Raw genomic sequence first — 13,274 nt, 5'->3', positions numbered from 1 at the left:
ACAGCCACGCCCCCACACGACAGCCATGCCCCCCACATGACAGCCATGCCCACGCGACAGCCACGCCCCCACGTGACAACCATGCCCCCCACACGACAGCCACGCCCCCACACGACAGCCACGCCCCCACGTGACAACCACTCCCCCACAAAACAGCCACACCCCCACGCGACAGCCACGCCCCCACATGACAACCACTCCCCCACACAACAGCCACACCCCCACACGACAGTCACGCTCCCACGCGACAGCCATGCCCCCACACGACAGCCACGCCCCCACGCGACAGCCATGCCCCCCACATGACAGCCATGCCCACGCGACAGCCACGCCCCCACGCGACAGCCACGCCCCCACGTGACAACCACTCCCCCACACAACAGCCACGCCCCCACATGACAACCACTCCCCCACACAACAGCCACGCCCCCACGTGACAGCCACACCCCCACGCGACAGCCACACCCCCACGCGACAGCCACGCCCCCACGCGACAGTCACACCCCCACGCGACAGTCACGCCCCCAGTGCACCGCCCTCACCGATGTTGGGCGTGACGAGGGTGAAGGGGCTCAGGTAGGTCTGGCGCAGGTTCTGGGCCAGGGTGCTGGCGTAATCCTCATAGCACTTCAGCAGCCAGGCCGTGCCGCCCTCCGTCTGCTGGATCAGCTCCCAGTGGCGCTTGTTGCTGGGGCCCAGCAGGGCACTGCCCACCTGCAGCAGGTTCTGCGGGGGGGCACCATGAGCATGGGGCCCTGCTGGGCTGACACACTGGGCACCCCCGGGTGGGGGTCCAGAGCACGGGCCTGGCTCGGCACTGCGGCAGGCTCGTCTCCATGGTGACCGAGCCCCTGGTCCCACCCCTCTGGGGCTGAGCCAAGGTCACGGTTCTGGTCTCAGTGGGGCCACCTGAGGATCCAGCCCCATGGAGTCAGGGTGTCTGGGGCCCTGCCTGACCTGTGGGACCCACCTGCCCCTGTGGGACCCTCCCTGGCCCATCTCCCCAGCTGGGTGTTTTGCCTGTGGGTGTGAGGGGGAATCACCTGCCCCGGGCCACAAGAGCCCCTGGAGTCCCCTGGGCAGCCTGCATCAAGCGACAATGGGGCCCCACATCCTTCCCGTCAGCCCCCTGTGCCTGTGCCCAGGGGCAGCCTGGACAAGCATGGCAGTGCCCAGATTCTTTCCCAGGTCCCCATGCCGGCTGCTTTGCATGGGGTCAGTCTCCAGCTCCATGGGGTCAGTTTCCCATGGGGCACATGCGTGGCCCCAGCAGGGGACCGTCCTCTGATCACAACAAGCCCCCCGTGCCCAGGAGCAGGGGCACCAAGGTCCTTCCCTCCCTGGCAAATGCTACCTGAAGCCCCCACCCCTGTGCCCGCCTGGCAAGGCTTCCCCGTGCCACCCCAGCCACTCTCCCGACCCGCTGGCACCTCGGTGAAGTGGACGTCCTGTGTGGCAGCCAGGCCGAAGCCTTGCTGGTGGCTCTCGTGCTGCAGGAGGCGGGCACAGAGCTGGTACGCCACCCGCACGTCGCTGCCGAAGTAGCTGGTTGTGTGCTGGGTGGCATTGTGCAGCTGCAGGGCCATCCGCTGCGCCAGCCCCAGGTCCAGGAGCGACTCGTTCCGCAGCAGCCGCTCCGCCTGCGCCAGGCAAGGCAGTCGTCAGTGCTGGGCACCGGGGAGGGGCACTGAACGTAGCCTTGGGGCTCAGCACCGGGGGAGCAGGGGGCCTCAGACTGAATACGGCCTGGGGGCTCAGGGCCGGGCGCTGGGGAGGCAGGGGAGTCCCAAGGGAGCCTAGCTGTAGAATCATAGACTATCAGGGTTGGAAGGGACCTCGGGAGGTTCTAGTCCAACCCCCTGCTCAAAGCAGGACCGATCCCCAACTAAATCATCCCAGCCAGGGCTTTGTCAAGCTGGGCCTTAAAAACCTCTAAGGAGGGAGATTCCACCATCTCCCTAGGTAACGCATTCCAGTGTTTCACCACCCCCCTAGTGAAAAAGTTTTTCCTAATATCCAACCTAAATCTCCCCCACTGCAACTTGAGACCATTACTCCTCGTTCTGTCATCTGCTACCACTGAGAACAGTCTAGATCCATCCTCTTTGGAACCCCCTTTCAGGTAGTTGAAAGCAGCTATCAAATCCCCCCTCATTCTTCTCTTCCGCTGACTAAACAATCCCAGTTCCCTCAGCCTCTCCTCATAAGTCATGTGTTCCAGTCCCCTAATCACTTTTGTTGCCCTCCGCTGGACTCTTTCCAATTTTTCCACATCCTTCTTGTAGTGTGGGGCCCAAAACTGGACACAGTACTCCAGATGAGGCCTCACCAGTGTCGAATAGAGGGGAACGATCATGTCCCTCGATCTGCTGGCAATGCCCCTACATATACATCCCAAAATGCCATCTGCCTTCTTGGCAACAAGGGCACACTGTTGCCTCCTATCCACCTTCTCGTCCACTGTAACCCCTAGGTCCTTTTCTGCAGAACTGCTGCCGAGCCATTCGGTCCCTAGTCTGTCGCGGTTCATGGGATTCTTCCCTCCTAAGTGCAGGACTCTGCACTTGACCTTGTTGAACCTCATCAGATTTCTTTTGGCCCAATCCTCTAATTTGTCTAGGGCCCTCTGTATCTTATCCCTCCAGCGTATCTACCTCTCCTCCCAGTTTAGCTGTCATGATGTCCTCCTCAAGGATGGGACTGGTCAGCTTGTGGGAAAACCCCCTCTGATTCGCTGTCTTCCCCACTGCCCTGTCTCCTGGGGAAGGGCAGCCAATCAGAGCTGCTGCAGGAAGCTGGCAGAGCTCCCCCCCGATACCGTTCCCATGGGGGGGCACTAAACAGCCCAGCGGGTCAGCCCCCTCCACAGTGAGTGACAGGGCAGCTCCTCGGCCCCCCACCCACTTGGCCTGGCCAGAGGCAGAGAGGGGTGAAGACCCCTGAAGATGCCACTGGCCTGGTGGGGGAGAGGAGCCCCCAGCACCCCCATCCTGGGAGAGGAGGTAAAGCCTGAGGGGGGCTGGGGACAGAACTGGGGGGCCAGGATGAAGTGTGGGGCAGGGCAAGGGGAGCCTGGCAGCACCGACGGCCCCTGCACTGGGGCTGGCCGAGAGCACAACACGACCTTGTCCAAAGCGCCTGGCACTGGGGAGCCAAGTCCGGCGGCAATGACACCTGAGGCGGCCCGTACAGGGAGCATCCCAGGTCTCGCCTCGCCAGGTGGAGCAGTGCATGCTGGGGCCCCCCGGAGTCACAGCCAGGGTGCTGGGAGCTGCCATGGGGGCCCTGGCAGGGCTGGGGCTGGGCTCCCCGGCTCTGTGGGCGCTGGGCAGATGCCACTCACCAGGCTCTGGAGCTGGGCGAAGGGCAGCGAGGTGCAGTTGAAGAGATTGGGAGCCAGCCAGCCCTTGTGCTCATCACAGTGCCGCACCGCAGTGCCTGCGGGAAGAGAGCAGAGGTCACCGTGGGGGGCCCCGGCCCTGCCCACCAGCCCCTGCTGCCAGCACGGGCCAGAGACTCAGCACCGTCCTGCACCCCTAGCGTTTGGGCAGGCAGGCACAGGGCATCACGCTGCAGCCATGGCATGAGGGTGCATCGAGCACCGTCTCCCGTCGCAGCGGCACATAGTTACCCAAGGATCCTCGGGGGCAGGGTGATGCGGCGGGCAGCCCAAAGCGGGTGCGGGGCCACCAGATGTTGGCTTCGATGGCACGGGGGCAGCTGTCGTAATTCACTGCACGGCAAAGAGGCAAATCAGAGCGAGAGCCCCGGGGAGCCCAGCAGGTGCCCCCAGCTGGGCAGGTCCAGGGGCCCAGTTTACCGCAGTGTGCTCAGGAGAGCCCTGGCTGGGGGGCACAGGGGCCACGGGACAGCCCTGGGTTGGGGGGTTGCTATCACAGACCCCGCCTGGACAAGGGCCTGCCGGGCGGTGGGCAGGCAGCGGGGTCCATGGGGAGTCTGGATAACAATGGATGGGGGGATGGGACATCACCTGGGACCATGGCCCACATCCTGGCTGGGAGACCTTGGCAGCCAGTGGCCCAGGAACCCCTTCGCCAGCATGGGGGGGGCAGGGTGCCCACAGCTCAGGGGCTATGGTCCATTCAGCCCCCAGCTGACTCTGGCCCCCCAGAGTCTCCTTTATTTCCCTACTGGGGTGGCTGTTCCCCACACACTGCCCCCAGTCGAAATCCTGTGTCCTGGGCATGCCCCCCCACTGGCATCCCGAGTGGTGCTGGGCCCTGCCGCGCCCTGGGGGGCCACATCCCGCCTCATGCTGGCAGTTGTGTCCTGCCCCTCCCTCATGGGTTGTGCCAGACATGCCATGGGGACTGTGCCCCACCTCGCCCTGGGGACCATGTCCCGCCATGCCCTGGAGGCTGGGCCCTGCCATGCCCTGGGGGCCGCACCCGCTGTGCCCTGAGGACCACGCCCGCCGTGCCACAGGGGCTGGTCTGACCTTCGCAGCCGTTGGCGGTGACCTCGGCAAAGGGGTTGTCACAGCGGTCGCAGCGTCGCCCGATGACGCCTGGCTTGCATTGGCACTGTCCTGTCTCGGGGTCGCAGAGCCGCGCCAGGGAGCCCGTGGGGTAGCAGTCACACAGCAGGCAGGAGTCGCTGGCCAGCGGGCAGTAGTGATTCTCCTGGGGGGCAGAACACAGGACTTTAGCCCCAGCGGGCAGCTGGCAGCCCTGCACAGCCAAGCCCCATCTATTGACCAGGCAGCCCATAGGCCACCACAGGGCCAGACCCACCCATTGCCCCGTGCCCCATGGGGCTCCTCTCGGTGGAGGGGAGAACAGCTCCCACCCATCCAGCTAAGCTGCTGGCAGGGCGTAGTTAGTGCTCTGGAGTGGGTGACACTGACTCGCTGAGACCCGCCAAACTCTGCTCACGCGTGGACCACCATGCAGCCAGCGGGCACTGCCACCAACCATGTCCCACTGCCAGCCCCTCGGATGCCTGCTGCCCGGGGCCAAGGGCAGAGCCGTTCTATGGGGCAGGTACCACCAGAGACCAGCCCCACCTGCCCACCCCCAAGGCTGCAGAGGGCAAAAAGTCTCACATTCCATCTGGGCCCCCAACCTGCCTCATGGGAACCCCTTGCCCCCAGTGCTGCTCAACTCCCGGCCCCTGATGGAGCCCTTCTGGGAGCCCTGGGTCACTGGCACCCCCAAGCAGTGTTATCCCCCGCAGCTGGGCTGAGCACCCCCCAATCCTCCTTCAGTGGTATATCCTCCCAGCTGGCCCGCGCACGCCCCCGGTCTCCCTGCAGTGGAATCTCCCCACTGCTGACCCGGGCACCCCCCAGTCCCTCTGCGGCGGGGCCTCTCCCACTCACCCGGCAGTGACACTCCCCACTGGTTTTGTTGCAGTCGGGGTCGAAGCCTTTGCTGACGTCACAGTTGCAGGGGCTGCATGTGGGGTGCCCCCACCACCCCCGCGGGCACGGCTGGTCGATCCTGTGCAGAGCAGCCCCAGCTTCGTTACCTGCCCCCCAGTGCACGGGCTGCCCCCCCCACGCCCTCGCTGGGCACCCGGCACTGGCCCGCGTGCGCTGCACCGTCCCTCCCCCCACACTCGCTCTGGGTACCACTCCCACACGCGCCTGGCCCACCCACTGCATATCCACTGCACACACAATGCCCGCAACATGCTACCAGACACTGGGCACACACTGCGTACACCCCCAGTGTACACTCAGCGTACACCTGCACTTCACGCACTGCCAGCGTACACCAACATTGCACGCCCACCTCGCATACACCCAGCTTACACCTCCACTGCCTGCACACACTGCGTACACCCAGGGTAGGCTTGCACTGCACACACCCCCAACGTACACCAGCGTACACCTGCATTGAACGCACCCCCAACGTACACCAGCGTACACCTGCATTGAACGTACACCAGCGTACACCTGCATTGAACGCACCCCCAACGTACACCAGCGTACACCTGCATTGAACGCACCCCCAACGTACACCAGCGTACGCCTGCATTGAACGCACCCCCAACGTACACCAGCGTACACCTGCATTGAACGTCCACCAGCGTACACCTGCATTGAATGCACCCCCAACGTACACCAGTGTACACCTGCATTGAACGCACCCCAACGTACACCAGCGTACACCTGCATTGAACGCACCCCCAACGTACACCAGTGTACACCTGCATTGAACGCACCCCAACGTACACCAGCGTACACCTGCATTGAACGTACACCAGCGTACACCTGCATTGAACGCACCCCCAACGTACACCAGCGTACACCTGCATTGAACGCACCCCCAACGTACACCAGCGTACACCTTGTGACGCAGCAGGGAGGGGGGAGTGTTCACCTGGGAATGTGGCAGGGGAGTTTCGCTGGGAGACCTGAGAGCCGGTAACCTGAGCCAGGAGGAGGGGGAGGTAACACCTCTGCCCAGGAATGTGAACGGAGGCTGCAGGAGGGAGCCTGCTGGGGGGGTTAGTCAGTTTGGGGCTGGGTGCAGGAACGCAGGGAACCCCAGGGCTGGGGTCTAAGCTCCCTGCTCCCCCAGAAGGACGTGACTGCGGGGTCCTGGGTGTACCCACAAGCTCTGTTTTGGACTGTGTTCCTGTTGTCCAATAAACCTTCTCTTTTACTGGCTGGCTGAGAGTCTCCGTGAATCCCAGGAAGAGGGGGGCAGGGCCTGGACTCCCCCACACTCTGTGACACACCTACACTGCACGCACACCCAGCGTACACCTGCACTCTAAGCACCCCCAATGTACACCCATCATACACCTGCACTGCATGCAAAGCCAGCATACACCCAGCACACACATGCACTGCACACAACCCTAATGTACACCCAGCGAACACCTGCACTGCACGTACACACTCACTGCCTACATCTGCACTGCACGCACACCCAGCGAACACCTGCACTGCACGTACACACTCACTGCCTACATCTGCACTGCACGCACACCCAGCACACACCTGCAGTGCACATACACACTCACTGCCTACATCTGCACTGCACGCACACCCAGCACACACCTGCACTGCACACACACACTCACTGCCTACATCTGCACTGCACGCACACCCAGCGAACACCTGCACTGCACGTATACAGTCACTGCCTACATCTGCACTGCACGCACACCCAGCACACACCTGCACTGCACGCACACACTCACTGCCTACATCTGCACTGCACGCACACCCAGCACACACCTGCACTGCACGCACACACTCACTGCCTACATCTGCACTGCACGCATACCCAGCACACACCTGCAGTGCACACACACACTCACTGCCTACATCTGCACTGCACGCACACCCAGCGAACACCTGCACTGCACGTATACAGTCACTGCCTACATCTGCACTGCACGCACACCCAGCACACACCTGCACTGCACGCACACACTCACTGCCTACATCTGCACTGCACGCACACCCAGCACACACCTGCACTGCACGCACACACTCACTGCCTACATCTGCACTGCACGCACACCCAGCGAACACCTGCACTGCACGCACACACTCTCTGCCTACATCTGCACTGCACGCACACCCAGCACACACCTGCACTGCACGCACACACTCACTGCCTACATCTGCACTGCACGCACACCCAGCACACACCTGCAGTGCACGCACACACTCACTGCCTACATCTGCACTGCACGCACACCCAGCACACACCTGCACTGCACACACACACTCACTGCCTACATCTGCACTGCACGCACACCCAGCACACACCTGCACTGCACGCACACACTCACTGCCTACATCTGCACTGCACGCACACCCAGCGAACACCTGCACTGCACGCACACACTCACTGCCTACATCTGCACTGCACGCACACCCAGCACACACCTGCACTGCACGCACACACTCACTGCCTACATCTGCACTGCACGCATACCCAGCACACACCTGCAGTGCACGCACACACTCACTGCCTACATCTGCACTGCACGCACACCCAGCACACACCTGCACTGCACGCACACACTCACTGCCTACATCTGCACTGCACGCACACCCAGCACACACCTGCAGTGCACACACACACTCACTGCCTACATCTGCACTGCACGCACACCCAGCGAACACCTGCACTGCACGTATACAGTCACTGCCTACATCTGCACTGCACGCACACCCAGCACACACCTGCACTGCACGCACACACTCACTGCCTACATCTGCACTGCACGCACACCCAGCACACACCTGCACTGCACGCACACACTCACTGCCTACATCTGCACTGCACGCATACCCAGCACACACCTGCACTGCACGCACACACTCACTGCCTACATCTGCACTGCACGCACACCCAGCACACACCTGCACTGCACACACACACTCACTGCCTACATCTGCACTGCACGCACACCCAGCACACACCTGCACTGCACGCACACACTCACTGCCTACATCTGCACTGCACGCACACCCAGCGAACACCTGCACTGCACGCACACACTCACTGCCTACATCTGCACTGCACGCACACCCAGCACACACCTGCACTGCACGCACACACTCACTGCCTACATCTGCACTGCACGCATACCCAGCACACACCTGCAGTGCACGCACACACTCACTGCCTACATCTGCACTGCACGCACACCCAGCACACACCTGCACTGCACGCACACACTCACTGCCTACATCTGCACTGCACGCACACCCAGCACACACCTGCAGTGCACACACACACTCACTGCCTACATCTGCACTGCACGCATACCCAGCACACACCTGCACTGCACACACAAACACTGTACATCTAAACTGCACACACACAATGTACACACACTCACTGTGAACACCTGCATGGCACACACACTGGCTGCATACACCTGCACTACACACACACACAATCACTGAGTATACCCACATGCCACGCACACACCCACCCTGAGTGTGCACGAACACTGCACACAGCCCCACACACATATTCACTGAACACACCTGCGTAGGGCATGCACACTCACTGCATAGCTCTGCATTGCACACGCACACACATACAGCGTACACCTGCATGGTGCTCGCTCTCACACACATACACCCTGTGTACAGCTGTACAGCACACAGCGTACACACCGCCACTGTGCACACACTCACACTCACACTCCCTGCATACACCTGCACTGCACACCCCCCCACACACACCGTGTGCGCACACCAGCCCTATGCCCACACAGCGCGTCTACATGCATGGCAGACGCACGCCCCGCGTCCCGGCATCTCACTTGTTTTCGCAGTAGGGGCCGAAGTAGCCGGGGGGACACTCGCAGATGTAGCCGTGCGGGGCGCTGGGCGTGCGAGTGCACGTGGCCCGGTGCTCACAGGGGTTGAGGGCACACACGTGGGCACAGCTGTCTCCATAATAACCTGGGGCAGGAAGGAGGAGATGCCTGGAGGTTCAGTGTCCCGCTGCCCCAGCCCAGGGCTCCCACGGCCGCCCGCCCCTGCTGGCTGAGAAGGAGTGATGCTCTGCGTGCAGTACAGCCGGGCGGCCTTGGCCGGAGCTGTCCTCCAGGGGGCTGGCCAGCCTTGGGGTGCCCCTTGCGTGAGATCAGCCCCAGAGCCGCTGGCCTGAGCGCCCCACGGCTCCCCAGCCTGGCTGAGATGTGCCCCGCTGATCCCAAGGGGCTCCTGGGGCGGGGCAAATACCCTGAAGATGCACAGGGATCACCAGGGAGCATGTGACCCCCCTGATGCGGGCAGTGCAGGGCAGGGAACACTGCCCCCCGCCCAGTTCTTGCCCCTCACCTGGGTCACAGCTGCAGGAGAAGCTGTCCCAGTCGTCGTTGCAGTAGCTGTTGGCCGGGCAGGGGCTGGAGTCGCAGGGGTCAGGGACGCTGCAGCCATGCTCCACGCTCACCCGCTCAGCCTGGTTCACGTTCAGGGCCACGGCACTGGCCGACGTCTCGCCGATCCGCACCCCCTGCCAGGGCACGAGGGGCTCCGGTGAGCCTGGCATTGGCCCCGCCCCCCTCTGCCCCCCTCAGAGTGGGCCTGGAGCCCCCCTGAGAATGGGCTGAGAGCCCCCCGCCCCAGAACGGGCCCAGAGCCCCGGAGAATCAGCCCAGAGCCCCCGCGAGAACGGACCTGGAGCACCACTGAGAACGGGCACAGACCCCCTCCCCCCAGAACGAGCCCACAGCCCACCAAGAATCAGCCCAGAGCCCCCCCAAGAATGGGCCCACAGCCCCCCGAGAACAGGCCCAGAGCGACCCCCCCCAAGAATGGGCCTGGAGCCTCCCTGGCAGCCCCCCAGCAGGGGGCTGGGTTCCACCATCACCCTGTTGTTTGCGTGTTTCATGCTGTACCCCAGACCCAGCAGCAGAGGATGGAAACCAGCCCCCAAGGGCCCAACTGTGTGGCAGGCTGTAGCTGCCAGGACTGGCCACTAGAGGACGCCACAGTCTGACCCTGGGACTTGGGGCTGGCGGGTGCCCGCGGACAGTGGTGGGGCTGCCCGAGAGCCAGGGACTGTAGGTCCGGCCGTGATGCTGCCATTACCTGCCCGCCCAGGTGCCAGGTCCCAGCCGGACGGGCCCATCCCCCGGCTGGCACCCAGAGGAAGGTACGAACCCCCCGGCGCCCCCCGGTACCTGCATGCAGCCGCGGAATCCCTGCTGCACCCGGCCCCCCGCGCCCGCCACGCCGCCCACGCTCAGGTTCCCCAGCTTCAGCCCCTGCAGCTCGCTGCCGACGACCTCCAGCACCTGCCAGAGAGACCGGTGAGCGCTGGGCCCTGCAGAGCTCAGGGAGCCCTGGACTGGGAGAGCAGGGCGGGGGCTGTTGGGCAGGAGTGAGGGGCACCGGCAGAGCTGGGGGGTGGGGGGAGCCCAGGGATGGGACTGAGTGGGCTGTGGGTCGGGGCTGAGGGGCGCCGGTGGAGCGGGGAGCCCAGGGGCGGGATTGAGGGGGCTGCGGGTCGGGGCTGAGGGGCGCCGGCGGAGCGGGGAGCCCAGGGGCGGGATTGAGGGGGCTGCGGGTCGGGCCTGACGGGCGCCGGTGGAGCGGGGAGCCCAGGGGCGGGATTGAGGGGGCTGTGGGTCGGGGCTGAGGGGCGCCGGTGGAGCGGGGAGCCCAGGGGCGGGATTGAGGGGGCTGCGGGTCGGGGCTGAGGGGCGCCGGTGGAGCGGGGAGCCCGGGGGCGGGATTGAGGGGGCTGCGGGTCGGGGCTGAGGGGCGCCGGTGGAGCGGGGAGCCCGGGGGTGGGATTGAGGGGGCTGCGGGTCGGGGCTGAGGGGCGCCGGCGGAGCGGGGAGCCCGGGGGCGGGATTGAGGGGGCTGCGGGTCGGGGCTGAGGGGCGCCGGTGGAGCGGGGAGCCCAGGGGCGGGATTGAGGGGGCTGCGGGTCGGGGCTGAGGGGCGCCGGTGGAGCGGGGAGCCCAGGGGCGGGATTGAGGGGGCTGCGGGTCGGGGCTGAGGGGCGCCGGCGGAGCGGGGAGCCCAGGGGCGGGATTGAGGGGGCTGCGGGTCGGGGCTGAGGGGCGCCGGCGGAGCGGGGAGCCCAGGGGCGGGATTGAGGGGGCTGCGGGTCGGGGCTGAGGGGCGCCGGTGGAGCGGGGAGCCCAGGGGCGGGATTGAGGGGGCTGCGGGTCGGGGCTGAGGGGCGCCGGTGGAGCGGGGAGCCCAGGGGCGGGATTGAGGGGGCTGCGGGTCGGGCCTGACGGGCGCCGGTGGAGCGGGGAGCCCAGGGGCGGGATTGAGGGGGCTGCGGGTCGGGGCTGAGGGGCGCCGGTGGAGCGGGGAGCCCAGGGGCGGGATTGAGGGGGCTGCGGGTCGGGGCTGAGGGGCGCCGGTGGAGCGGGGAGCCCAGGGGCGGGATTGAGGGGGCTGCGGGTCGGGGCTGAGGGGCGCCGGTGGAGCGGGGAGCCCAGGGGCGGGATTGAGGGGGCTGCGGGTCGGGGCTGAGGGGCGCCGGCGGAGCGGGGAGCCCGGGGGCGGGATTGAGGGGGCTGCGGGTCGGGGCTGAGGGGCGCCGGCGGAGCGGGGAGCCCGGGGGCGGGATTGAGGGGGCTGCGGGTCGGGGCTGAGGGGCGCCGGTGGAGCGGGGAGCCCGGGGGCGGGATTGAGGGGGCTGCGGGTCGGGGCTGAGGGGCGCCGGTGGAGCGGGGAGCCCGGGGGCGGGATTGAGGGGGCTGCGGGTCGGGGCTGAGGGGCGCCGGTGGAGCGGGGAGCCCGGGGGCGGGATTGAGGGGGCTGCGGGTCGGGGCTGAGGGGCGCCGGTGGAGCGGGGAGCCCAGGGATGGGATTGAGGGGGCTGCGGGTCGGGGCTGAGGGGCGCCGGCGGAGCGGGGAGCCCGGGGGCGGGATTGAGGGGGCTGCGGGTCGGGGCTGAGGGGCGCCGGCGGAGCGGGGAGCCCAGGGGCGGGATTGAGGGGGCTGCGGGTTGGGGCTGAGGGGCGCCGGTGGAGCGGGGAGCCCAGGGGCGGGATTGAGGGGGCTGCGGGTCGGGGCTGAGGGGCGCCGGTGGAGCGGGGAGCCCAGGGGCGGGATTGAGGGGGCTGCGGGTTGGGGCTGAGGGGCGCCGGTGGAGCGGGGAGCCCAGGGTGTCTCTGTTGCTCTCACCCCGGCTCTGTTGTTGGCCCCAAAATTCAGTTCAAATGTGAAGAAACAGACACAAGGTTTAAAGGAACGACAGTGACGACGCCCCCTCCCCCACGCCTTGCCCAGCCCCCCATCCTGCCCCCTACACCCTCCCCCAGGGCCCATCACACCCCAAACACCTTGCCCCCACCCCTCTTCCCCCCTGTACCTGCCCCCCATCCTCCGCCCCCAACACGTCGCCTAGTCCCCCATCCTGGCCCCCACCCTTCACCCAGCCCCCCTTCCGCCCCTCCCCCCCTTATCCTGCCCAGACCCCCTTTGTCCCAGCCCCCGGTTTGTCTCGGCCCCACCCGCTGCTCTGCACCCTCCATGCCCAGCTCTGTGCCCGCCAGCCCCCGCACCTGGTGCAGGCCGTAGTCGAGGGACAGGACAGCCAGGCCCTCGGCCTCCGCGCTCTCCCGCCCGGGCCGCAGCTCCAGCTGCAAGTGATGCCAGCCGCCATCGTTCACCTTCACCTGGCGCAGCTGGAGTGCCCAGCCACGGCCGCCAGGCTGGGCCACGCTCATCAGCACGTGCCCCTCGCTCAGCTGGAAGAAACCAGAGGGGGCGGGGGCAGTGAAGGGAGTAGGGGGCCGGGGGGCAGTGGGGCAGGAACGGGGGGGAGCGGGGGGAAGCAGTGGGCAGTGGGGGA

The 13,274-nt window shown here is 66.0% G+C and overlaps 1 protein-coding gene across 1 annotated transcript in view; it reads right to left on the bottom strand.

Annotated features, from left to right (window-relative positions):
* The window catches only part of CELSR2 (cadherin EGF LAG seven-pass G-type receptor 2), a 78,906-nt gene that overhangs the window by 20,490 nt on the left and 45,142 nt on the right, over window positions 1-13,274 (bottom strand). Inside the window, exons 10-19 of the mRNA XM_077839245.1 lie at window positions 12,985-13,170; window positions 10,636-10,749; window positions 9,791-9,965; window positions 9,268-9,409; window positions 5,342-5,462; window positions 4,460-4,643; window positions 3,632-3,733; window positions 3,344-3,438; window positions 1,431-1,640; window positions 543-726 (exon numbers count right to left, since the gene is read on the bottom strand). Coding sequence (XP_077695371.1) covers window positions 543-726; window positions 1,431-1,640; window positions 3,344-3,438; window positions 3,632-3,733; window positions 4,460-4,643; window positions 5,342-5,462; window positions 9,268-9,409; window positions 9,791-9,965; window positions 10,636-10,749; window positions 12,985-13,170 — 1,513 coding nt within the window. The remainder of the gene's footprint in view (window positions 1-542; window positions 727-1,430; window positions 1,641-3,343; window positions 3,439-3,631; window positions 3,734-4,459; window positions 4,644-5,341; window positions 5,463-9,267; window positions 9,410-9,790; window positions 9,966-10,635; window positions 10,750-12,984; window positions 13,171-13,274) is intronic.

The sequence above is a fragment of the Eretmochelys imbricata genome, chromosome 21 (assembly GCF_965152235.1).
Source record: "Eretmochelys imbricata isolate rEreImb1 chromosome 21, rEreImb1.hap1, whole genome shotgun sequence".
In the NCBI taxonomy this organism is placed as follows: Eukaryota; Metazoa; Chordata; order Testudines; family Cheloniidae; genus Eretmochelys; species Eretmochelys imbricata.
The sequence above is the reverse complement of the archived record's forward strand: the minus strand, read 5'-3'. Positions and strand labels throughout refer to the sequence as shown.